At 53.8% G+C, this 26,980-nt stretch overlaps 1 protein-coding gene across 31 annotated transcripts in view; it reads right to left on the bottom strand.

Moving 5' to 3' along the window:
- The window catches only part of SSBP3 (single stranded DNA binding protein 3), a 163,203-nt gene that overhangs the window by 27,462 nt on the left and 108,761 nt on the right, over positions 1-26,980 (bottom strand). For 23 of the 31 annotated variants that reach the window (XM_065877686.1, XM_065877751.1, XM_065877836.1 and 20 more), the window contains one exon: positions 21,453-21,542. The exons of 7 other annotated variants lie outside the window; for them this stretch is intronic. In XM_065877686.1, coding sequence (XP_065733758.1) covers positions 21,453-21,542 — 90 coding nt within the window. Of the gene's footprint in view, positions 1-20,111; positions 20,115-21,452; positions 21,543-26,980 lie in introns of all 31 variants that reach the window. One more of the 31 variants, XM_065877668.1, reaches the window with a different exon arrangement.

Consider the following 26,980-nt stretch of genomic DNA (forward strand, 5'->3'; position numbering starts at 1 on the left):
GGGCACCCACGAGCCGCCCCCGGGGAGGGGGGCTGCGGCTGCGGAAGGACCGGGAGGCCCTGCCCTCTGGGAGCTCCCGGGCTGGGTAGATGGAGACGGGTCGTGGGCCAGGACCGGGTGACCAGTCTACCGAGGGGAGGGGCCCTGATGGATGAATGGGAACAGACAGGAGGAGCGAGGTGGTGCCAGAGACTGAACACATGGGGGACAAGAGGAGGAGACGGTCACCGGGCGCCCACTCAGCGCACTCATTAACACGCCTTCACTTGCAATTGGTCCCGTGACATGGGTTTCACATTCCTATTTCCACCAATGACGAAACTGAGTCTCAAGGGATGAGGAGATTTGGCCATGGCCACATAACCGGTAGATGGTAGAGAGAGGAGGAGAAGCCCAATGGGTCCAAGGCTGACCCTGACCCCTGCAGCCAGACCTGAGCGGGTGTGTGCGGGAGCAGTGGGACGGGGCTCTCCATTCCAGCCACCCCCATCCCAAGCTGACCCCTGAAGCCCTGGGCTATGCTGGCCTCGACTCCCCACAGAAGAGATGAGCAGATGAATTCCCTTAAACCACGGAGTTGGTCAAACCGTGGGCTGCAGCTCATTAGTGGATGGTGAAATCAATTCAGTGGCTTGCAGTCATTGCTTTTAAAAACACGGAACACGATAAAAAGCAGAATAGAGGGCTTCCCTGGTGGCGCAGTGGTTAAGAATCCGCCTGCCGATGCAGGGGACACAGGTTCGAGCCCTGGTCCACAAAGATCCCACATGCCGCGGAGCAACTAAGCCTGTGTGCTGCAACTACTGAGCCTGCGCTCTAGAGCCCGCGAGCCACAACTACTGAGCCCGCGGGCCACAACTACTGAAGCCCACGCACCTAGAGCCCGTGCTCCGCAACAAGAGAAGCCACTGCAACGAGAAGCACCCCGCGCACCGCCACAAAGAGTAGCCTCCGCTCGCCGCAACTAGACAAAGCCCGTGTGCAGCGACGAAGACCCAACACAGCCAAAAATAAATCAATAAATAAATTTTTAAAAAAGAATAGAAAATATTGGACAGCCTTGTGTGTTTTAAAGCAGATACTTTTCATTAATCTCTGTTTATAAATATACGTGTGTGTGTGTGTGTGTGTGTGTGTGTGTGTGTACTGGGTCACTGTGTCAAATGTATTTTCTACTGCAGGTCACAGTCAAAAAGCATGAAAATCCAGTCAGGGAAGTGCCCTGCTACCCACTCGGGACGTTGGGAGTGGGGTGCCGGTCCTGCTGATGAGGGCACACCCTAATTCACTCTTTGCACTGGGGGCTGTGCTGCTACCCTTGGAAATTGAGAAAAATTCAAAACACGCGTGGGGGATGAGTGTGGTTTCATTAAGAAAGAGAGGGAGAAGGGCTCTTTGAGAGACCCAGGCAGGGCTTTCTTCCTCAGCCTCCTCCCTCGAAGCCAGGCTGCGCAGCCTGCTGCTGGCTCCGGAAGCAAAGCCCGGAGCTGGGAGAGGGCGGAGGGGTGGGCTCGGGCCGGCGGGCATGGAGACAGACAGAGGTGTGCAGAGAGAGGAGAGGGGGCCGTGCCCAGGACAGGCCTGGAGCTTCTCGGCCAAGTGAGGGGCTGCTCACTTCCCAAAAGCTCCGCGGAGCAGATGTTCCCCTACCTGCCACGCTACTAATTTCAACAAGTGTGTGTCTTTCTAGCGGCTGCCAGCAGCGGCATGGTTTGTTACCATGAGCAATTTTCTTAATTAACAGACATTAATTAGCCATTTAGCAATTTTGCAAGCATTTGTTTAGCGGCTTTCCTAAACATGAATACCACTGTGATAATGGCACTGATTAGAGGGTCCCCTAATTAACAGTACAGGGAAGGAAAATTGAAATCACATAAATTAAAAAGGGAGGGGAAGTTAATGAAGGCGGGACATATTTGCACCTGCAAATCTTTTGTACCATGAAACTTGGGTGCAATGTAAACAAAAGAAGATAATTTGAAGCCAACCCCCAAAAAAAGGAAAATGAAGAGAACGGAAGAGGAGGGTTCAAGGGTGAGGTCCAGTCTCCAAGAGGGGGCAAAGGCCTTCTGTCGGGTCCTCAGTTCTCGGCAGGAAGGAGTGCCTCCTCCCTCCCAATCCTTCGCCGCCCGCCCTGGTAACATGGTGATCCTCAGGGCCAGCGGTGTGGCTCGGGCAGGTCCCTCACACCTGTGCACCCCGGCAGCCAGGGGAGATCAGGAGCAGCTGACTCTCTGAGTGATCAGAGAAAAAGTAAGCAAAGCCCCTCGGGCACAAAGCGGTCCTTGCTGAGCGCCAGCACTCAAACCCGAGTCTTGTCGTTCCAAGCTGCCCCTTGGCCCTGCATTCCGGCTGCCTGGGCCCCCGGAGGTCCAGAGGGCAGTGCTGGCGTGTGTGCTTCACCTCTGCACCTCCCCCAGAAGCTCTCTCTGCAGGACCCTGCTGCCTGGGCCCTAATGAGTGGGCAGGGAACAACTTGGCCTCCCTGCCGCTGCTTCAGGACAAATGACAAGGAGTAGCAGTAAGGGAGTGTGGCTGGTCCCTTACTGCTACTCCTCTAGCTAAGGCTAGAGGCCCTAGCCCAGCAACTTCTCTGTCCCGGGGGGAGCTGTGGGGAGCAGGCTGGTAAGCCCTGAGAGGGGGCAGTGGTTCTGAAGTCTCTCCTCTGACTTGGAGCTGGGGTTTGGAGTGCCGAGGACACGGGAACCCTAGCCCAGGCCAGCCGGTCACCCAGAGAGAAAAGCCCACCACAGTCTGGACACAGGCGAAGATACAGCTCAGCGTTCACCTTCCCAGGGCATGAAGCTCCTCTCCCAGGCCCAGTCAGGGTGCCCAGGCTCTGCTTATGTACCTCCCAGCACGGCCCCCAGCACTACTGGGAACGTCACAGCCAGAAAGCTTTTATTACGTGGAGCCAGACGCCCACCTTTGCCAATGGGTCACCCACATCCTCCCAAATCTCCATCCTCTGTATCTCTGCTACCTCCACTCAGCCTGACAGCTCTCCGTCACTGTATCTGTGTCCGGGTTCTGTCCCTGAGACTGGATGCAATAGCGCAGGGAGGGCCCTGCACACTTGGCTTGTTCTCAGGAGCTGAGAACGGGGCTCCACAGTGGGAAAATGTTTGCTCGTGTAAAGATGATGACAGACGTGTTGCCCATCTCCATGAGGAGGTATGGCATCTGCTGCCCTGTGCTTTATTAAACCACAAAAACGTGTTCTTCTCTTTCTAGTCTGCATTCTCAACAAGAGACTGACAGGTAGGTTTAGAGAAAACAGACCTTTAGTCTCTTCAACTTGTTACCCACTCGAGCAAAAGGCTATGTAGGAGGCAGACAAAAAAAAGAACTTGTTTTAAGATTCTGACCTTTGTTGGGATGTTGGCTTTTCTCTTCCCCAGATGCTGCACAGATCTGGCAGGCAGGTGGAGAGGACAGAGGTGGAAGGTGAGAGAGGGCGGGAGTCTTAAAGCTGGTAATACCGAGTGTTCTCACACAGGACAACTCTCCCCCCTCCCACCCGCCCTCACACTGCCAGTGGGGCCTTCCTGGCTTCTACTTGCTGAAAGCTTTAGAAGAACCCAAAATAGGTGCATCTGGAAGCCTGCTTGGCCAGGATGACCCTCTGCATCCAGCTCCATTTAGACCATCTCCCTCACAGACCTCGGAGGCTTTTCATCCTAGGTGCTGCCCAATCAACCCTCCTGACGTGCCAGAGACATGGATACGGGCAGACATCTGAGGTGAGCAGAATATAGGGCTGGACCAGGCTGGGGGGTCCCACCAGAAGCTTGGGGAGAACCATACCTGCCCAGCAGTCACCTGTTTGTTGGCAGCCCTGAAAGATCATCACTGCTTCCAATGCTCTTCGTTCATGGGGAAGAAGAGAGGCGCAGGACAGGGGTATGATTTGTCCAAGGCCACACAGATGAAGCTGGCAGCTGAGCCACATCACCTAACTCCAGCCCAGGGCTCGCTCTCTTCATGGTATCACGTCCCCATCCATGCAGACAAAGAAACAGGGTTTGGAAAGAACTGGGTTCAAATCCTGACTCTGCCACTGACTGCGCTTCTCTCATGAGTGAAATGGGAACGATTACAGTAATAATAACGAAGCCACACCTGCCACACGGTACTTGCATCAGCTCATGTCATCTCAACTCCTCACTGGAAGGGCTCTTAATTGCTCCATTTTATATAGCCACAGAACTGAGGCTCAGCAAGGCGAAGCCACTTGACCTGGATTACAAAGCTATTAAGTGGTGGGTCCAGGCTGATTCTAGAGTCCTGGGCCGCCTAGCTGGTCCACCATTCTACAAGCCCGTGAGCAGTGCTCCTAGAGGCTGAAGGACTTGTGGGTGCATCCAGCCACTCACCCACATACATATCCTGGGTGCTGACCTTCCATGTGTCTGGCCAGCCCATGCTGGGGTGAGGGAGGGTCACATAAGTGCATTGGACTCGTCTTGGCCCTGAAAGCTCCCAGGCTAGCTGGGGAGAAGGATGAGGACACAGTGACAAACAGGCTGGAGTGTTGGTTTAAACTGCCATGGGTTCCAAGAGAAGGTGACAGGTAAACCAAAGCTCAGGGAGGCCACAGAACGGAGGCCAACAGGGAGCTGGGATGAGAACTGGGGGCCCCTGGCGGGTCAGAACTCTTTCCATCGTACAGTCCTGCCTCCATGGGGTGACGGCAAGGAGACCTGTGCCGAGGGGACACCCCAACTCGGGAAATCCCTGCCACTGAATCTGGGAAAAGGAAGGTGACTTGCCCACTTCCTGTCTGGGCCTTGCTCTGCCTCAGACCCTGTTAATGGACTTGCCATTCCCCTCAGACGTTACGGAAATATGTTAACTCCCGCACTTCCTTATTCTTTTTCCTGCCACTTCGGCACTGGGTGGCAGCCTCCGAGAGCCACTTAGGCAGGGCCCGGGGAGTCTCTGCTATGGACCATTCCACTAAAACCCTAGATGCTGACAGTTGAGTGAAAGTGCCTTTGCCATCATCGACGTGGTGGGGAGCAGAGTACAACAGATCCAAGGCCTCTGCAGAAAAGCACCTCAGAACCGTCTGCAGGACCCACCTATGCACTCCCCCCTCCGAAGCTATCCTTGAGAGACATGCTTGTGCACAATGGGGAAAGCTTCCTGGCATCCATCCCAGCTCCTCCAGGACATGCTGTGAGTATGGTTTCCTCATAAGGAAAATGGGATATTCTACAGGTATTGCAGGGAGGTGGTACAGCTGACGGTGCTAGGCATAGGTCCCCAAGCTTCCACAGTCCCCACGCCTGATGCTCCAGAGCCACTCACAGCCCATTTACAGGGAAAGCGAGAGCTAGACTTACTCTGTGGGATCGCCCTCCTCAGCCTGTTGAAAGCCCACACATTCTCCTTTGCGAAGCCTGGCCTATTCTACCCAGCCAGGTGTACTCCAAACGTGGTGCATCCTCTTTGGACATCCTGCCTTATTTGTGGATGCCACGCGGGCTCCTCCAGGGCAGTGACACAGTCCCCACGTGGACGTCCAGGGCAGGGCCTGAGCAGAGCAGTGAGGCGTGGCCAGCAGGCGGACCCCTCAGCCACAGTCTGCCAGCCCCTGGGTGGGCACATCTAACACTTTTGGGTTCCAAAAAGGAACCAGGAGGAAACGTTAGTAACAACAGGAATGACCACGCTGGTCCTCTGAGCTAAAGACTCTTGGGAGTGAGGGAGGACAGTGCCATAAAACTAAAAACCAAATAAAAAAGAAAATCTGTTTTTTTTTTTTTTTTTTTTTTTTTTTTTTTTTAAGGAGAAAGGTAATAAAAGCTATATGCTAAGTTTAGTATTTCCAAAACTCACGGCTCCTTCGCCAAATGCCATCCCATACTCCCCAAAGCTGCCTTCAACCTGCCTGGACATCATGGACTCCCAAGAGAAACAGAGATGAGACTGAGTCCCAGGTTTTCTGGGTGCAGAGGTGGGCCAGTGGGGAGAACTCGGCTGTTAGAGCCCATGGCACTGGGGCTGGAGTCCTGCCTGACAGCCCCAGGCACGGGGCTGCTCCTCCGTAAGGAGCGAAGAATCCAGGTGACACTCTCCTTGCAGAAAAGCTGTGAGAGTGCTCTGGGAACAGCTGAACACCCCGTCATTACCATCAAGGCCAAATCTGCCTTTAGTCAGAAGGCCTTTGGGGAAAGGGGACTTGAAGTTTTAGGTTGCTAAGAAACAAAACGCTCCACACATCCCTGTTCCCCCCAGCCCCCGACTCCTGGGGATACTGGCCAGTGGTCTGACAAGAATGCAGGGGTGGGTTTCATCAACTGGCAGCAGGAAACGATGACCCGCATTACTGGTGACCTGTGCAATCCGCCCGTTGGGCGTGTTACTGTAACTGAGTGAATATAAAATTACATTAATTATACACATGGCAACAGGCATGCAACAGACAATCCAATTTGCTCCTTGGACACGAATGCTGACAGGAAATGCCATAAGCCCATTCTGGGGAGAGGGCCAAGGTGTGCCCGTGTGCCACTGACATCCCAAATCTGTCAACACGATGTGCCTCCACCCATAGCCTCCCTGTGGCAGGAGGCTGACCACCTGGCGGGGTCAAGGAGCTGCTGACATGCAGCTCATCTCAGAAAAAGTTATTTCTGCATTTCGATCCATGGGAACGAACTTGTCAGTGACTCGGACAGTTGCCTTCCTATCCTGCTTCTATCTGTCCCCTCTGGGGAAGAGGCATCTTTACGTGTGTACGTGGGCAGTAGAGGCTGGAGACAGAGCTAAAGTTACCAACTCAAGGCTACAGGGGGCTGAGCTGGGCCACATCCAACCGTGGAGCTATGGCCAGGCTGCAGCACAGCCCTGAGAGCTCACAGTCAGGGGGCTGCCGGCCTCCGGGAGATGAGCCCACAGCAATCACGGCCCTCCGTGGGCACCAGGTAAGGTAGGTCTGACAAGTGGTGGTGGCCCATCTTCCTGGGATGGTGGGGAAGTTGCCAGTGAGAGGAGCAACAGTATACGACGTGTCTCCCTTGGAGTCACCTTGGCATAACCTCAGGAATCCTCAAAGCCACCGGGGACCACTATGTGCAAGGATCAGCGAAAGACTCATTGATTTCCGGCTGAGCAAAGGCCCCAGCTGACCTCCCCTCCTCCCCATGCCTCTCCGAGGAGCCAGGACAGTGCTGGGCAGGTGGCGAGGGCGAGAGGTCTGTGCGCTTGTGAATCTGGCTTCCCGGGACGGGCCGCCAGGACACCCCGCAGGAGGCACTCAGATCATGTTTTACTCAAGAGGTCCCATGGAGACAGAGACGCAGAATCAGCAGGCGACGGTTTTCAAAACAAAGGGAGGAAACATGGCAAATGAAAGTACAGGCGGCGTCCAAGACCTAACCAGAGGCCCCCCCAATGCTGCTCCCTGAGTCTGCCCCAGCCCCGCGCACAGATGGGAAAGCCAAGCCCCAGGGACGTGGGCTCACTGGTCCCAAGTCCTGGCTTGGTGCCCTGCACCACACCCAGAGTGGAGGCTGGGGTCAGCAGCCGCACAAGGACCCCAAGAGCACGGCCACCACTGTGGCTGAGCTACAGAAAAAGTCGGCAACCTATGGCTCAGGGCCAAATCTGGCCTGTCACCTGCTTTTGTAAATAAAGTTTTATTGGAACACAGCTACGCTCATTTGTGTACCGTCTGAGACTGCTTTCATGCTGTATCAGCACAGTTGAGCAGTTGTGACAGAGATCAGATGGCCCACAAAGCCTGAAATATTTACTATCCAGCCCTTCACAGAAAAAGTCTGCTGACCCTTGAGCTTAGTAATGGTTTTCAAGACTGAAGAGGGAAAAAACTGGAGTCTTTTTAAATTCTCAAGGAAAAGCAAAACAGTGCTAGATCTACTTTCTGATTTTAACCTCACAACTCTTTAATAAGATAAATGAAGCAAAAATTAACCCCATTTTACAAAGGAGAACACTGAAGTCCAGCGACACAGCATTATTTACCAGAGCCAGGATCTATCCCACTGACGACAAGCGAATGAGTGCCCGGATCCGGGGTCAGCAAACCTGAGTTCTGGTTCCCCCACCAACACGCCATGTGACCAATCTCTGAGCCCCGGTTTTCTGGGCCATTGGTCTTAAACAAGATGATCTTTCACTACTATAACACAATAACCAGCATTCATGACCAGTTGTTTGGTCCCAGAACATCTTCTTGCTAACCATCTTCCCTGCGTTCACTCTTGCCACAATGCTGGGGAACACACTCTTCCCTCGCTCGCCCGCACAAAACGTTCTGGGGACTTGATTCCAACCCTGAACTCTTTCAGCAGGTTCGTGCTGTTTGACCCTCGCCTATGCAGTGAATTCAGAAGAATTCTCTAGGGTTACCTCAGGAAAGGGTTCTATCTACCTTGAAAGGCTGTGCTTGGGGTGGGGGAGGGGCAAGGAGAGGCGACACTGCTTCCAGCCGCTGCTGCTAAACCCTTGAGGCCTCCCTGCTGAAGATTCTTTGTATGTGCCTCTGTCCACAGAACTCAGCACTCTTTCCAGGGACACAGGAAAAAGCATTAATACGCAGAACTTATGGGCAGAACCCACGTCCACCTGGCAGTGCACCCAGCCACTGGGTCCCAGCACCCTGGGCTGAGTGTGTGCTAAGCGCTGGAGACACAAAAAAAAGCAGTACTCTGGCCTTTCCTGAGAGAGTCCCAGGCAGTGTGGAGAGAGCAAGGTGTAACTGTGACCGCAGCAGCATTCCAACAGAGGCAGGTACCAGGTGTGCGATTACAGAACCATCACATTGCATAGGCAGGGCATGGAAGGATGAACAGGCGTCCTCTGGCAGAGCAGAAATGAAAGGGGCTTCTGGGCTGAGATCGGCATCTGTGTGGCAGAGGCAAGAGTGGGCGTGGTGCTGGGGGGGGGGGTGCCTCATGCACAAGATGGTGACCCTGGGGCTGGGACCTTCAGGCTGAGGAGTGGGGTCATTCACCTTTGGGAGCTCGTGCAAGGGAGTGGTGATCAGACCTATGTCTTGGGAAGCACACATCCATCCCATTCCTTTCCAAAGACGTTTCTGTGCCCTTCCTTGAGTTAGAAATAAAGACCTGTGGCCACTGGAAAAGTGAGTTCACAACTGGGGTGCTAATTCGCATCTCTTGCTAACTACACATGGAGTGTGTACCTGCTCCGCCACTAAGCCACACTACAGCCCTGAACAGCCAGCCCTCTTTAATGCTGGCGAGGGTTTCCAAGACCCAGTCCCAGCCATGTGGGTTTCTGGCCGACATCCGGATAGCACACTCTCTCCTCCCAGACGTCTACTGGTTGCAGTAGAGACCGGCTCCGTGGGTAAGTGGGAGAGGCAGAGACACACCCAGGATCCAGAGCCATGCCAATCCTGCAGAACACAGGGAGGACACGCCTACCTTGCCAAGAGAACCAAATCTCCCCGCCAGCCCCCAACAAAAGACTGCCTTTTGCGCTGAAAGTGGACAGGGCTGCAAAGACGCATCCCGCTCCTGCCTGCCAGCCTCCACGCCACCTCTTGCCAACACTCAGGCTCCACTGTTCATCACGGCAGCACGGTGAAGGCGAGGTGCATGTTAAAAAGGCACTGCCTCGTCCACCCAGATAATTCCTGCTCGACTTTAAGCTCTCCCGGCACACGCGTGCACACAGCCTTCCTGCCCTACCCCCTTATGCCTAGACAGACGATCCAAAAAGTACAGATTCGTCCTACCAACTAGGACAGGGAGACCAAGGCTGTGGAAGCTATAAATCCAGATGCCAGAATTCAACCCCAACTGTCCACTGGGCAGAAGAGGACTGAGAAGGAAAACAGGAAAGTTGGCCACGGTTTCCCCTCTAGTTTTATGGCTTCCAGGATGAATGGGTGGTTTCTCGTGCCTCTTCTCCCCTGAGAAGCTTGGGGAATGGCCCAAGATCTTGTCTTCCTTCCTTGGCTAAGGAGAAGCAACAGGATGGGGTGAGGGAAAGAACCAGGACACTGGGGAGAGATGGGCTGAGGAAGCCCGCCCACTGTCACCCAGGCAGTGGGCTTTGAAACCTGGAGCACCTCAGTGGCAACACGAGGGGCAGCCATGTGGAAGAGCTCTGGATTCATGGACCAGGGGCACGTCTGCAGTCCCCTCCCAAACTCCCTAACCTCGCCTGTAAAACAGGCCACCCCACCTCCCCACAGAGAGCCACAGATACCAAGCGTCCAGTACTTCGTCCAGTGCTGGGGACCAGCCCTCACCACAGGGCAGCTGCCGATACACAGAGCTGTGCTCAGATCCTCCCCGCCCCAAGGAACCCTTCAGGAAGCCCCTCTTTCCCTGACTAGACCTTCCTATTACCCCACTCTCAGGGAGCTGCCCCCTTGCCCACTAACATGTAACCCGTCCGAATCTGAGCTAGTCTCAGGCTGGACTCACGGCCCTCACCAACCCCACCTGATGTGGGGTGCTCTTCAGCCAACTCCACAAAAGCCATCTGGCCCCTGAAGTGCTCCATTACTTCTTCTGCCCCCCAAAGCCCTTGATGCCCCCAGAGGACAGGGCCTGGGCTTCTTCTGTTTACCACTGCACCTCCCATGTCTACTCCTTCTAACGTTACATTTTTCTGATGGGCAGACTGAGGCCCAGAAAGATAAAGGCACTGCCCCAGAACAGACTGCAAGTCTCCAAACTCTTAGACCCTTTCCATAACTCCAGAATAAGTCTCTCGGAGTTAGATATTATAATTGATCTGAGGAAGGGGCACTTAATCAGATTCACATTTTGGGTGTACATTTTTTAACCTTGAGGCATGGATGGGACAAGACTTTGTCAAAGTCTTCTTGAATAAAAATGACCCGATATTGAAGAGGCTTCAAGAAGGGGAGGGGAGAATTCTGCAATCTGCAGAAGAGGCCCTGCAGACGTGCTGGGCGGGGCAGGGCTGGGTCTGAGAGCAAAAGCTCTGGCCCTTGTCCCAGGAACCAAGAGCTGGTTCAACAACGGGGTGAGGGTAGCAGGGGCTAGATCACAAAGAGGTCTGGATGTCGTAAAAAGAGCCTTGGACTTTATTCTTTTAACGAAGGGATACCACTGACAAGAAGAAGACCACTTGACGGAGGGGATGAGCCACTCCACTGACCTGCAGGGAGCCCAGGCTGGAGTCTGCCACGCAGACCAGGAACACCTGGAGCCAGGGACTGCCTTGCCTCCCAGCCCTGGGAGCCCAGGAGGGCCAGGCGGAGAGCTGTCCCTCCTGGATGTACGTGGAACGGATGCCCAGAAACCAGCCCCTGGAAAGGAGCCCTTGTGCAGACACCTGATCTGCCTTTCATTCTGAACACATTCCCAAACTCAGAGCCGGTGAAGCAGGTAGAGCTGTTCCTGTTTCACAGGTGAGGAAACTGAAACTCCAGTGATACCCAAGTGAGTCACTAGTGACAGAACTCAGGAGTACAGTCAGCCCTCCATATCCACGGAGGCAGAACCCGACGACAGGGAGACAGACTGCACTTGGCCATTTGATATAAGGGACTTGAGCATCCACAGACTTTGGTATCGGTGAGGGGTACTGGAACCAATCTCCCCGTGGGTACCGAGGGACAACGGCAGAAGCAAAGACCCAGCCCCCTGGGGGAAGAGCTGACAGTAACTCACAATAGCAAGCTCACCCTGATGAGCTTGGCAGGAACAGAGCCAGAGGCTTTTGGACATACAACCTGCTTTCCTGCTTCCACCTCCCCTGTCAGCTCCTGTCGGTGGACCAGGGACAAGGAGTCAAGGTGGCAGGGCCCAAGGGGACCGCCACGTGGGCAGGGTTAAGGAAGGTGACACGTGAGAGGACCAAATAAGACCCGGTGCTTAGCAGGTGCCAAAAACGTCAGTCTAACCGAAGGGTTAAGCACTAAAAAGCCAATCAGTCTCGAGAATACCCCGAACCTCTCCCTCACTTCACTGCCACCAAGGCTGTACTGAGCCTGAGATTCCTTATGGAAAAAGAAAAAAGCTCGTGGCGACGCTTGCTCTTGGTTGAGCTGAAGACCTACCTCCATCCTGGCCTCTAGCTCGCAGAAAAGAACAGCCCAGGACACCCCTGCCTGTATCCACAACACAGGAGCCAGAGTGTTTACCCGCGCCAGGCAGGGCTTCACAGGCATCATTTCGTGGTGTCCTCATATCCGCCCCAAGAGGTAGGGGGTGTATCTTCACCCCAACCTGTCAGGTGAAGCAGCTGAGGTTCAGAGAGTTTAATGGACTTTCCCAAGGCCACCAACGTGCCAACCCAGGCTGCATGACCCCAGGGCTGTCAGGAAGCACGTTTAGAGAGGGTGAGGGAGGGATGGGACACACGGGGGCAGATGAACTAACAGGCACGTGGGAGCTCCAAGGGCCCAACCGCTGGGCTTCTGACCATTGGTCAACACTGGGTCACGTTTCCACGGCAGTAATAAACCATCACTGAACACGAGTATACTTGCATGTGTATAGTCAATCCTCACCAGCGCTCTGAAAAGGAAGCGCTGCAATGCGCCGAACGACTGCTTCCCAGCACAGCCGAGGAGATCAGTGCCTAGAGAGCTCAGATAACCCGCCCAGAACACGTCACCAGGAGTGGCAGTGGGCTGTCTTGCTCCAAAGCCCCTGCTCACAGCCACTGAGCATTGACAACCCTCTTTGACCAGGCCTCTCCTGCAGCTGGGTGCCCTCTGCTCCCCTCCACTGCAGACACAGCTGAAGTGGTGTCCCCAGGGTCAGGGAGCCCCTTAGAGAGCCCAGCACGGAACAGACACTTCATGAAAGCCATGGCCCCACCGGTGCTCTTAAAAAGTCTAATCCCACCCTCTTGGTCTTAGCAAGAGATGGGGCTTCCTGGAACCCAGGGGTGGGCCTAGGCCAGGGGCTTCACTGATTCCAAGGCCTTCGTTTAAGGGAAGGAGCTTGTCAGGGAAAGGTCAGCTGGGGAGTTAATCTAGGCAGAAACAGGACATGAACCCAAAATCCACACTACGGGTCTCCTGCTATATCCCCAGCTCTTAGAAGAGCACCTCAGCAAGGTGAGAGAAAGCCCTCTGACCACCCGGTCTGGGCCCAAGGCCCTGGGCCCAGCCCAGCCTCCCCAAAGGGCACTTTCCTTTCAGGGCAGCATGATCTTATTCAGGGGGGTCTCTCTCAATCCACGTAATGCCAAGGTGTGTTAATTCCAGGATTCCGCTGGAATTCCCTTCCTCAAACCTCTTCTGCTACAGGGCTGAGAAATTTGATTTTTTTTTTTTTAAAGGAAAAATAACCTCAGCATGATTTGTAGAGAAGGAAGCAAGAGCTGAGGAAGGTCTACCCCACCCCCTGCCCCCTACCCGTGAGAGGTGGGGAAATCTTCTGGGGGAACGGAGGCACCCATGGCAGAGCAGCTCTCCAGCACGGGGTTCTCGGAGAAATGCAATTCTAAGAGAAACCCAGGTCCAAAGGGGAGAAGGATAAACCAGCCCAAGCTCTTAACAAACCAGAGGTGAAGGCGCTGCTGACACCAATCCTTGGGCATCAGATCCATAAAAGTCAGAGATTCGGGCGTCGGTTTAGAGCTCAAGAGAAGAGGCCCAGAGCGGGGGGGTCGTGGCCCCAGGGTTCTCCCGGGGCAGGAGAAGCAGCAGCTGAGCACGGCCCCCGGGCCTCCCACGTCTGAGGGTCCCTCCGGAGCCTCTCCCTGGAGAGGGATTGGAGGCAGGACGGGTCTGGGGCAGCAGGGGCAGGCGGCAGGGCTGGCTGCAGCCCACGCGTTCCTGGGTGTGGGGCCGGCTCCACGACAGGGGGCGGTCGAGGCCTGAGGAGCCGCCGGGTGCTTTGTTACTGAGCAAACCTCCCAGGCACTGACTGCTGATGCATAGCTAACAGGGTGGCAGACACTGATTTATGTTCAACTTTCCATTTCATCAGCGAGAGTGGAGTTCACATTTTGGGGAGGGGGAGGCGGTCTGCGTGTGCAGACGCAAACATGCCCACGCGTGCACTCAGGCACAAGCACCGGTCACGGCGGCAACTTTTTCCCCCCTTTTTAGGAGGGAGGGCGAGGGGGCGAGGCAGCCTGGCACGTCAGGAGTAACCTTTTGTCCACGGTTGCTAGGAGCCCCGGCCGGTCATCTGCCGCTGGGCAGACGTTAGGCACCAGGCTGGTTGCCGGGCGGGGCGGGAGCACAGACTGACCTTTGTGGAGGTAGTGTTGGCAAGAAAGAAAGTCCTTTTTCCCCCTCTCTCCCGCCCTGGCCTTTCCGCACAGGCCGGGTGAACGTGGGGCAACGTCTGCGAGTGGGTCCATGGCAGGGAAGGGAGGAACAGCCCGGTGCACAACGCTTCAGAGCGGCAGGGGTTCATAAAGGCCTCTTGGGCACCCCTCGCTAGAGTGATGAGCAAACGAAGGTCCAGACAGGGGAGGGTGGCCCCCCAAGGACACACAGCAGTTTGGCAACAGCGGAGCTGGACTCAAAGCAGGTGTCCACCTCCCAGGGTAGGGGTCTTCAGGCTTAAAGGCTGCCCCTGGCTTCATCTCAGTAACGTGAGGAGCGGGGGGGGGGGGGGGGGGGGGTTCCGCTGTTGCAGGCAGCGAGTCAGTTTGGAAGAGGCGGGGGCTCGGGGTGGGAACAACAAGCCCTCCCACCTCCAGCCGTGGCCCAGGGCCCGGCGTTTGCGGCGCCCCGCCTCTGCTCTAATCCTTCTCAGCGGGGGTGACCCTGCCTTCTGTCAGTCTGGAGGCAGACAGCAGGGCGAGGGGCGGGGACGAGGGGGTGCTTCTGTCCCCCGGAGGACCCCGCGTGCTCACCCGGGACACAGCTCCTCTGTCCGCTCCCATGGACCAGTGCACCTATCAGATCCCCTCCGCCCACAGGGAAGCAGACAGGGCAAGGGGCTGGGGTCAGAGAGCCGGCCCAGAAAGGGGAGGAATCTGCTCCCCAGCAGACAGGGAGTTCATCAGGAAGCTCCGAACACCACCACCCCGCCCAGGCCTCTCTTCCCTGAGCAGCACTCTGGCCAAGCTGAGCCTCGCTTTCCTCACCCAGACAGTGGGAATGCTAGCAGCTCTCAGGCCTACCTGACAGGCAAATGAGATCACAGACGGGGCACCTTCGCTGATCTGGAGGGTGTCCCACCAGCAACTATGAGAGGGCTTCGGCCAGTTCCACTTTAGGACCCGGGAGCACGGCTGGGGAGGCCAGGAAGGGCTAGCCTGGGCAGCCACGGAACCACATACGGGGTCTCGTCCCCTGCAGAGGGAAGGCTCCAACAGGGTAGCAGGTACCGGACACTCGGCAAGAGGCTGACTCTCAGCCCCACACCCGCCTCCTGCTCTGCCCTACCCCGCACCTCAGTCCAAAGCAGGTCTCCTCCTGGCCCTGCTCTCCGCGCCCCCCGCCCCAGCTAAAACATCCAGCGAGGGGTCACCCGTCGAGGGCAGGGGGCACCAGCCACCGCACTCAGTCACCACTCCAGCTCAGGCCTGGCCACCTCCCATGGGGACCACAGCCTGGGCTTCACACCTCCATGCTGGCCATCCTGCCATGAGCCCAGCCCCTCTAGGCCACTGGTGCTCTTCCTGGGACCGTGTCACTCCCCTTCTTAGGGACCTTCCACGGCGCCCCTCTGTCTTTAAGTTCAAGTCCTTCATGTGTCTGTGTGGACCTCCTGCCATCCCAAACTTACCCTTTCACATCCACGCCCAGGCACACTGGCTCCTCTGTGTAATCACCCCTGCCTCCTTCACCAGACAGTCTGTGTGAGCCACTGAGGGCAGGTTCCCTGGCTGCCTCCTTAGTCTGCAGTGCTCAGCACGGCTGGGTGGCTAGGAGGCCGCTGAGCCCTTAAGAGACCATGTCTGGCCGATGAGCCAACAACAAGCCGGGGCCAGGCCTCACATGGTTCTAGCCTCAGATTCACCAGCTGTCCAGTGGGGATCTGGGCCCTCACCCGTCAAGTCCTCCCTGGTAGCAGGCTTTGAAAGCCACAAAAACAAGGTGGTTTAATTCTTCCCAAGTCTCCCCTAGTCCCAGACTTGCCCTCATCAGCACAGAGTAGTCCTTCCTGTTGCAGCAGCTTTCTGGCAGGAAGAATGTCAGCTCACTCTGCTGCTGCCTGCTTCCCGCTGGACAGGAAGGCAGGAAACGGGCCAGCTCTTGCGAACTGCCCGAGCTGCTGCTGCCAGCATGTTCTCATCTGCTGGGCTTTGATCTTCCCTGGAAACACATCACCCCACCCCAAGGCTCACAGTCCTCAAGGATCTCTGCTGGGCATCTAGTCTCTGCTTGGTTACCACCAGTGTCAAGGAGCTCATTACTTCATCATTAAATGAGCAGGTGGTAGAAATGTCTTCCCTACAAAGACTTCAAGTGGTCTCCCTCTCCTTTTCTCAGAAGGATCTGCGATCTACGGGGCTGACCTCACAGAGGCAGGGCTGAATATCTTCTATATGGCAGAACTTCAGATACTTCAAGTCAGTCATCAGAGACCTCCTGAGGCTGCTTCTCTCCCAGAGAAACCCCAGCTACTCCAGTGGGAGATAAGCAGAGAAGTGTATCCTATAATCTCAACAGCAAAGGACCAAGGTCATGTGTACCTCTCTCTCTCTTACTTCTGGATCATTTCTCTGCTTCCTGGGCTATACACATCATTTGTTTCTTCTCCTTTCTCCCCCTGTAACTGATGGGGAGGGGTTATCTGGGACAGACCTCAACCTACTTCAAAGGTGGGTGGGCTGGCCCAGCAGAGACGAGGACTCACTGGAACAGGGGACATGTCAAGCCCTACATGTCCCCCACCGTGGCGGAAAGTCTCTAGGCATGTTCAGAGCAGGAGGGGCTGGGCTTGGCAAAGGGAGCTGGGTCCCCCAGGGCTGTCTTTTCCAGAGAAGGCACAGTCTGTAGACCTACGACTTCTGCTGGCATTTGAATGGAAACATTGGCTCCTTCTGAGAGAAGATGGCTAGAGTTTCTCCTTCTCCTTCCATTATTTTTCCCCCCTTTTCTCTTGTTCTCTATTCTCTCTTCTTCTCTTAGACAATCAGACATGTATCTACATTAGGACCCTGACTGCTGTGGAAGAACACGAGGATCAGGAACCAGGAACCTGGGTTTAGGCTCTGATTCCAGCCCTCGGTTGATAACTTTGGGCAGGTCATTCACCTTTCTGAGTCTCACTTTCCCAATCAGCCATGCCTCCTCTGCAGAAACGCTGTGATCAGAATGAAAGCAGGCTGCATGTCCAAAAACACTTCATAACTGAAAACAATTATTGGAATTTAAAACAAAACAAGAACAAAAACAGCCTGTACCCAATGCTCCCTTCTCCGTGACCCCCTGCCCTCCTGCAGTTCTCCAGCTCTGGACCTAGAAATCCTCATTGGATGGCGCCTCCCTTCAAACCACCTTAGGGCCAAGGAGCTGGGGACCCACCCAGACCAGTAGGCCTGGCCAAAGCCAAGCTGAGTTTGCCAGATGTGCAGCCCGACTTCAGCTGCGTGAAAAAAAAATGCCACTGCTTGATTATGTAAAATCCATCTGGATCCAAAGCAGAAAATCCAAGTGGGAAGGGCCCTCAGAGACCATCTGGTCCACCCTGCTTTGTCTACTGCTGAAGAAACTGGGGCCCAGAGATGGGGAGCAACTTGCCCAAAGTCACTCAGCAAGCACATGGACAAGCAGGGGGCTAGAACACGTGTCCTTGGGCTCCAGAACTCCAAGTCCTTCCCTACTCTCCACACCACCACCCCTGGACCCGCCTAGCCTGGTCAGAATGCCGGACCTAGAGCCTGGGGGCCGGTTGGGCTCCACTCCTAGTAACACGAGCAACGCAAACTCAGTTCAAACATTTCCTGGGTCCCCAGTGCACACCAGGTGCTGGGGATGCCAAGATTGAGGCGGTCTTTTTGTAAGGAACACAAAGAATTAGAATGTCCTTACTACGGTCTCCCATGACCCGTAGAACCCCACAATATTCCCCAATAGTGAGGTGTGGCCAGGTCAGGTCCCAAGACATCTCCCCGTCAGCCCTCAGCTTGCTACCAAACACATTTCATGCCACAGGACCACGGGCACTGTCCGCCTCGGAAACCCCAACACCGAATAAGGAAGAGCAAACAGATGGGACCTAATGTGAAGATGGCCAAACCTTCTGACCCCAAGTGGAGCCTTGCAGCCTGGCAGTCAGAGGCCTGAAGCAGTAAGTCCTCTGTGTTGCTTTCTAAGGGGCCAGGAGTGGGGGTGAAAAGCTGGTCCCTCACACCCACCTTGGAGCCCTCAACTAAATTTAGCACCAACTAGGGTTGGAATCCTGACCAGAAAACCAGGCTGGCCACCTTGGGACAGGGTTTGGCCAAAGCTGGATCAGCCAAGCCAGGCTGGCTCCTTGGTGCAAAGCCCCTCCTGCAGCAGAGCTGCCTGCCAGGCCGTGACCAAGCAGGGGAAGAAGTGCAATTGTTGGCAGGAGATAAAACCCTCGATACCATCTCTATTTCCCTTCTAATATCAGAGTGGCTGCCTGCAAGGTGCGCGAGGGTCAGGGCCAGCAATCAATAGCTAATACTCCTGTTGGGAGCCGGCCTGCTCCGGAAATGGGCAGCCACTACCTCCTTCCAGAGAGATATCCTTTCCCCGCAACAGTGACCCAGAATGAGCAGTTCAGCACCCTGACCAGGAAGGACCTTGTCCACCTTCATCTGACTGATGGAGAAATGATGCCCCTTGGGGTGGGAGTAGGGGTAGGGGTCTAGCCAAAGTCACTCAGGAAGCAGAGAGGCTGGGACACAGCCCCCTGCTCAATGATCCAGGAAGCTCTTGATGGTTCACCCTGCCTGGGGATCAGAGAAGACCTTAAGTTAAGAGGGTGGGTCCAGGAACTCCCCTGGCGGTCCAACAGTTAAGAATCTGCCTTCTAATGCAGGGGATGCAGGTTTGATCCCTGGTCAGGGAACTAAGAACCCACATGCCGCAGGGCAACTAAGCCTGTGCGCCACAACTACTGAGCCTGTGCGCCACAACTAGAGAGCCGGTGAGTGCCGCAACCACTGAGCCCACATGCTCTGGAGCCCGCGCACCACAACTAGAGAAGCCCACGCCCCACAGCAATGAGCCCGCACGCCGCAACGGAAGATCCTGCATGCTGCAATGAAGATCCCACGTGCTGCAACTGAGACCCGACACAGCCAAATAAATATTTAAAAAAGAAAAAAAAAAAGGGGGTGGATCCGAAAGTTACCTCTGTTTGATGGTAGCTGGTAGTGGCTAAATAAGGACAGGAATCAGTCTGGGCTTTCTGACCACACACCCCTGAACGTCACGTGGGAGGGCCTAAGAAGTATGTCTGGAATTAGGCCTTAACCATGGACAATTGTACCAAAGCAGGAAGTTGGGAGCTGCCCACATATCAGGCAGGCCTCTCCTTGCCCCAGACTCAGGCCAAAGAAGACGACGACGGCCTATTTAAAAAAAATACAGCTGGCTGTTGTCCACCTCTCCTGCCACAGTGGCCTGCACTGGGCACCCAGATGCCAGCAAGCAGCCTCAAGAGGGATGCACACAGGTGGAGCCTGGTACCTGGGTGAGCTCTGCCCACTAGGCAGGAAAGCCACATCCGCACTGCATGAAGGGCAACCATGGCATCACTGGTGAGGATATGCGAGCCTGGGAAAGAAGCCCCAACCAGAGAGAGCACCATGGGAAAGACCACCAGCTGGGTGCAGAACACCAGTCCGCAGTGGCCAGGAAGATGGCTGCCCCTTGGCATGGATGACCCTCTCAGTCAGTAGCCCCTTGGGTTCCTCCTCTGAGGGAAAGGGAGAAGCCTGTCAGGCTCCTGTCTTTCTTGGGTTCATGGATTTCCAAGGCTTTGAGCGTCTCACTCTCTCTTGGAAGTCTGGCCCCTCTTCCCAATGTCTGTGGCCTTACCCCAAGCCTCACCCGAGGCAAGGCCTGGTCTGGTCCAACCTGAAGCCTATACACCCATTTCCATCCCTGGGACAAGGTCCCAGTGTGGACCATATGCTAGGAATGCATATAGACACATGCATGGCCATCCAATGTCTTGAGTTTCCATCCCTAAATCCCTCTCACTCCTCTCACTGCCATCTTGGTAGGCGACCTGCTGTTTCTGTTGGAGAACACCCATATTTCACTGATTCCCTTTTTGCCTGGTAAGTAGCATGTCCTAACCCTCCCCTCCTGGGAGTTAACATCAACCATGATGTGAGACCTTGCAAAGCAGAAGTGTCTTCCAGGTCACCTCCCATCCTGGGAGGAGGTCACGTTAAAATCCCCAAGAGGTGCCTGTCCCATTTTTGCTAAGATACCTCCAGTGCCAGGGAGCCCCTGCCTCCTGCGGCCCACGGCTCACGGCGAGATGCACACGGCGCGAAATTCTGGCTGTCACCAAGCCAAAGGCTCCTCAGACTCTGCCTCACTGGTCCCAGTTTTGAATTCATGAGCTACACAGGGAAATCTCTGCCTTCTCTTCTAGACAACAGCTCTTTCCATATTCTTATCTGGAGGAGCTAACCTTTCAAAAGGTGTGAGGAACTCAGGCAGATTCTCAAACCCGGCCGGAGACAGGTTGGAAAGAATGTCACACTCAAGAGCTTCATCATAAAAGTTCCTTCCAGCCCCAGACACCAATCTCTCTCTGACAGCCTTTCCCAGTCTCAGTCTGGTTTAAATCCAAGGAGTTCCCGGAGGGGACAGCGGAGATGGAGGAGGAGGCAGGGTGAGGGTGAGCCAGGTGCACCCACCCCAGCAAATCAGAAAGCCACCTCCCCACACCCCGCACCCAGACAGCCCAACAAGGTGTCTTTCAGAGAAGACCAGGCTCTCAACCCACATGAGAGCTGCTCCTGCCTTGGCGGGCAGAGCACGGGCACAGATGCTTGTGGGACGCCGTCTGTGATCACACTTGGAAAAAATCAAGTGGTTAACCAGAGAGAAAGGATTCCCAGACCTGCCAGGATGGTGGGTTTTTTGTTTTTTTTAGATTACGCCTAAGGTTTGTAGTTTGGACAGGCAAAGTAAACAATGACAACGACAGCAGCAACAAAACAGAAACAAAGAACAGTTTACTTGTTTAAAAAAGAAAAAAAAAGCCTTTTGTTAAAAGAGCTCTACACGGACTTGGAAGCAGCCCGCCGCAGCCCTGACCAGGGGCGGGCTGTGTCGTGAGTGCGAAGCTGGTGTGAAGAAAACAAACTCCGGCAGAAGTGACAGAGCACATGCAGGAGGGTGTCTGCTCTCCACCTTTCTTTTCTCCCCTCCTCGGTTTTTGGAAGGGGTGGAGAGAGGGACGGGATGGGAAGGGTCTGAACCAGCATAAAGCAACTGTATTTAGACCATGGCAAACTGAGCTACCACTTACTTCTCTCTCTCTCCCTCCCTCCCGCCTGCCCGGGGCCTGGCCTGGAGTGAAAGGAGCAAAGGATGGAGGCCCAGCACGTACCTGAAAGAAACCTGGCGGGATGGGGCCTCCCGGCATCCCATCGTTGGGGGGAATGTTGCCAAGCACCGGGCTCGGGGCGGCGGCTGCGCTCTGTGGGGAAGAGAAGGTGGAAAGTGAGAGGCTGCACCCACATCGAGAGACGGCGAGTTCCCACCCCCACCCCACCGCCATCTACCCACGTCCTCCACAGACTCCCCCCCCCTGCAAACACCACCTTCCCAGGTGTGTCACTCAGTGGGCGAGGGATGAACTCTCTGAGCCTCCATTTCCTCATCTCTAAAATGGAAGGACAATGCCTACCATGTGCACACACCCTGCCAAGCAACAGTAGCTGTTATTAACCAAGGATGCCCTGGCTTCCCCCTTGGCTGCTTTATGAAGCTCCTTCAGGGCAGGCGAGGTGCTTCATAAATGCCTGTGCCCTCTCCAAGAGACTGGCATGTTGTACAGAGGAGAAGATCAATAAATACCCACGACGTAATGAATAAACAGACAGCCCAGCTGGGAAACGTCCCCTGAGAGGGTGGGGGCAGACAGGCATGTTTTTGGCACCGTCTGGGTCCTGGGTGCTGTAGATGAGGTAGGCCGCACGATGGGGAGACTGTCGTTACTTTTCCTTTTAAATGCTGCTATTCTGGCATTTACCTGGTACATCTGCCTCAACAAATGCCTCCCGGGGTGAACAGACGTTGCTCTTCCCAGCCTGGCCTCCTTCCAGACAATCTGTGTCCCACCTGTTCACGTGGCCGGCATGTCTGTGCCTGGCCCTGTGCTCACATGGGAGGGTGAGGCTGATCAGGAAGCCCCAGGCCTGACTGGCCCACCTGGGCCCTGCTCCTCCCCACTGACTCTACACCTCCCAGGGGCTCCTCCTGCAGGAAGCCCACCTCCAGCCTTGAAGGTTCCCACACCCCACCAGGACTGAGCCTCTGAAACTGCATCACCAATCATCTCCCAGGGGTCTGACTGGTTCTCTGGGATGAGAGCGAGCCCCTCGGGGTCAGGAAACGAAGCGAATGCAGCCTGCCATCAACACCTTGAAGGAATCACTTCTCTTGTCCCCTCCTCAGCCAGAAAACAGGACCCAGAACTCCTAACTTTCAACTTGGGTGGAAGCAAATAAGGGAACATGTGAATCCCCCAAACACACTGCATGCAGCAAGAAAACGGACAGCCCTGGGAATCAATACATTGGGGTTCAAGCACTGTTGCCTGTACTAGCAAGGGACGATGATGGCAAGCCACTCTGCCCTTCTGCACTCGTTTCGTGTCACTGTGGTCCTGCCTGCTCATAAGGGTTGGGGAGGATTAAGCAATGGGATGGGCTGTGTTTTGTAAGCCAGGAAAGCTGGTAATGTGGAAGCAAAGAGGATTCAGCAGGCCCACAGTGGCTGTTTTAACAGACCCCAGGTAAAAAACAGGGTGGGATGGGGCTGGCTACTCCGGCCCAACCTTTCAAAATGATTCAGCGTACAGAAAAGCAACACTCCCTGTAAAGAGATTCTGCCAACTATCCTGTAATGTGTTACGAACACCCCAAAACACCAGGATCAGGTCTTCCCGTTCCCACCTCCTCAGCTTGGAGGAGAAGCCACACGTAGCCAGGCCGAGCCCCTGCCCCAGGACTATCCAGTATGAGGGTCGCCTGGGGGAATATGCCAGGTTATCCATTAGCTGCATTGTTCGTTTGTGGCTGGTGGTTCTGTGAAAATGCAACTTTTCATGATTTACAGCCAACGATTACTCCCCAGCAGCACAAGCAGAAAAGTTTTTTTTTTAGATAGGGTGAGGTAAACATCCTCCTATATTTTCTTCAAGTTCTTTCAGAGACCGGTTTTACGTTTAACTCTAATCCTTCAGGAACTTATTTTGGTAAAGAATATGGATTTTACTCCTCAGTCAGTTGGCTCAGTACAATTTTTCCCACTCATCTGAAATCAGAGACAAAAATTCTTACACAGGCATCGGTCTGTTTCTGAGCTTTAAAAATTCTGTCCTGGACTTCCCTGGTGGCGCAGTGGTTAAGAATCCGCCTGCCAATGCAGGGGTCACGAGTTCGAGCCCTGGTCCGGGAAGATCCCACATGCTGCGGAGCAACTAAGCCCGTGTGCCACAACTACTGAGCCCGCGTGCCACAACTACTGAAGCCCGCGTGCCGCAGATACTGAAGCCCGTGTCGCCTAGAGCCTGTGCTCAGCAATAAGAGAAGCCACCGCAATGAGTAGCCCGTGCACCACAATGAAGAGTGGCCCCCACCTGCCGCAACTAGAGAAAGCCCGTGTGCAGCAACGAAGACCCAATGCAGCCAAAAATTAAAAATATATAATATTTAAAATTCTGTCCTAATTCTGTCCATTCTAACGATCAGAGTTTTACAATGTATTTTATTATCTCCTTCAATTCTTTAGTGGAACTTTTCTTGTTTATTTTTACTTACTTACCCCCCCAAACTTCCTATTGTTTATAAAAGTCATCTTCCTACCAAAAGAGTTCTTATATATATAAAAATTTGGAGGAGAACTGACACCTTTCCCAAACAGAGGCACCCTCCCAGGATGTGATCTTTGTCCAGTTATTCACATCTTTGTTGAAGTCACCAGTCAAGCATGGTGACTGGACCAACGACAATGATCAGAAAGGCGGGTGAGTGTAGGTGATACGTCTGGGAAAACCAAAACCCTCTGTTGCACTGACTAAACGTTTTATTCGGCAAATGTGGCACTGACTTGTTCTCAGGGTGAGGATGAAGAAGATGGAGCTCCTGACAACAGTGTGAGAAGGATGGAGTGGATGGCCCAACCCTGGGCGGGGTGGATGGCGGGGGCCATCTGGCCTGATGCTCAGAAACGAGCAGGGTATTTTCACACCATCTCTCCCTGAACCCCCAGGCGGCCTTCTGAGGCAGACACAAGAACCCCTAATTTACAGACAAGAAAACAAACATCTACATGAAGAGCAGGCTGAAGGTGGCCTTTTTCTATCTGTCCTCCTTAGAGCCCACATCTACTCTTCCTCAGCCTTCAGCTCAGAAACTATGCTTTGTTTTTAAAGAAAGACCTGGAAAGCTTCAGCAACTCAGTTCTTTAAATTAGCATTTAACGTTTAATATAAAACATTTGCCTATAACACAGCAAAGTAAAAAGAAAATTAGTCACTGTATTTTGTTAAATAATGTCATAAGCACTTGTCCCCCTCTCATTAAATGGCCAAAGAAAACATGATTTTTCAATGAGCCTAATATCATTGTTCAACCAATTTAATTAACAGGGCATTGCATCCATGTTTGCTAACTTAGTAGATACAAAATCATATCTCTTTGATCTCCGGTATTTTGACTTAATCTTTTGGATCACTAACCTTTTGAAACGGTTTACACTGGCCATTTAGTAAAACAAATGGCAAATCATTCATGTCCTTTGCTATTTAGTTATTTGACTTTTTTCCTTAGTGATATACAAGAGCTCTTTATATGTTAAGGGTATGACATATAGATATCTTGCCAATTTTTAAAAAACCTCTTAAATGAAAACTTGAACCTGGGCTCATGACTTACTAGGCTCCCTCACGCCAAGATCTCATTTTCCTATGAAATCAGGAGTGAGCCCATGGTCCTTTGAATATCAGGGCTGGAATAACCATGGCTCTAGTAAATGGATAGTATAATTCATTGACATCTGGGTGGAGGATGGACTTTTGCTATCCTCCAATGAAAGGAAGCTCATGTTAATGGTGACTCAAACATCAGGAAGCTGAGGAGATAACTTATCCTTTAAAGGCTCTTCCAGCTGCAAAATTAAGCAGCTCTGCCGTGCTTAACTCTGTGTCCTAAAGTATGACAGTCACTGCTATTCTTTGATTTTGAAGCGAACATGTGCTCCTAATGGAAAACTTTCAAAAGAGCAGAAAAGGACAAAGAACAGAATGAAAGCAGCAACCAGTGTTATAGGGTGACAAAAGGGTTAAGAAATAATTCTTGCACATAAAACCCAATCCAAGGGACCCCCCACACACACATCCATCAACATGACACTGCCCTCACCCCACTTCTCAAGAGCAGGGGCTGTTTTACCCATCTCTAAGACCCAGCACAATGTGAGGCATACAGCAGGTGTTCAATAAATGATTACAACTTTTTATTAGTCAAAGACCGGCTCAAACCTGGCCATCTGAAGCCGAGGCCTTTCCGGATTGCTAGGAATTGGCCTCTCCCTGTGGTTTCCAACTTGGAGTTAGAACTCCATTAAAGCACTCAGCAAAGCGTCTCATGTGAGTTTTCTCTAAAAACACAAAACCCAAACCGAAACCCCATGACATTCACTGAGGCCTACACATCGGGGCTGCGGTAGGTGCCCAGGATGGAACTCCCCAGCTGGAGCAGGGGAGGAAGGAGTCAGAAGCCAGAGACCACCTGCGTGGGCTCGGGTCCTGGCTGGGAGCCCGTGGGCAAGTCCTTTCTCTCTCTGGGCCTCAGTCTTTCCACGTGTCAAATGGTGGAATTGGAGACGGTGATCTCTAGGGCTCTTCTTCCAAGGTGCTCTCCCCAGCCCAGTCCATACACCCAGGGCGGGGCAGGGACTGGAAACAGCAGTTCCTGCATGAACAGGAAGACCCTGAATTTTAACTCTTCTCCATTCATTATAGAACACTTAGAGGTCAAAATTTTAAAACCGCCTAGAAACCTATTGTTATCGAAGTTTGCAGATAACAGCTGATGACACTTGGGCTCTCCCCTGCACCAACTGCACCCCCTAGGAGCCCCCTCACCAATCTTTACCCGTATATGCATACGTGCATACATGGACTAAAATTAAAAAAGCAGAATCATATAGGGCACACAGTTTGGTAACTCAGGCATTTTTTTAAAACTAACTAAAATTCTTTTCTAAATAGAAAACAGGCCTTGCACCGAGCGGTGTGGACCACTCCAGCCAGCTGCCTCCTCCAAGCCTCCAGGATACTGTCCACTTGGAAAGCCCGAGGTGCCTTCAGACATCTGCCTGAAGCTGTGAAAACTCCCCTCCCTGTAAAGTATTTTATTTTTGTTCACAGCCAGGAAGACTTCCAAGGAGGGCTCATCCTACAACTTTCTCCCTAAAGAGTAGCGTTTCTTTATGATCCCAGGGCAGTTACACAGCCACCGGGGCTTAGGGGTTCCCTGCAGCCCCTCAGCTCTGTTTGTGTGCTCCAGACACACATCAGCTGGTTTCACACATGCCACTCCACCTACAGGCCTCCCTTGCCATCCAAATATGGTTGTCAATAGTGAGGGGAGATCCAGACACCTCCCCTGGAGGTGTGCCCCAGAATAAGCACGTTCTCCCCCCACCCACCCTTCCCCCCCGTAGAGATGCAGGGCTCAAACCTGGGGCCTCAGGATCTGAGCTACTGGAAGGAGGCTTGAAAGCTGTGCTAGGGAATCTGGACTTGCTACTCTAGGCAACGGGGCAGAGTTCCCAGCAGAAGAGGCCCAGGACTTCTGAGAATCCCACCTGACCCCACCTTACCCTGTGCCAGGCATCCCAATGCAC

This window comes from Phocoena phocoena, chromosome 1 (assembly GCF_963924675.1).
Source record: "Phocoena phocoena chromosome 1, mPhoPho1.1, whole genome shotgun sequence".
NCBI classification, from domain to species: Eukaryota; Metazoa; Chordata; class Mammalia; order Artiodactyla; family Phocoenidae; genus Phocoena; species Phocoena phocoena.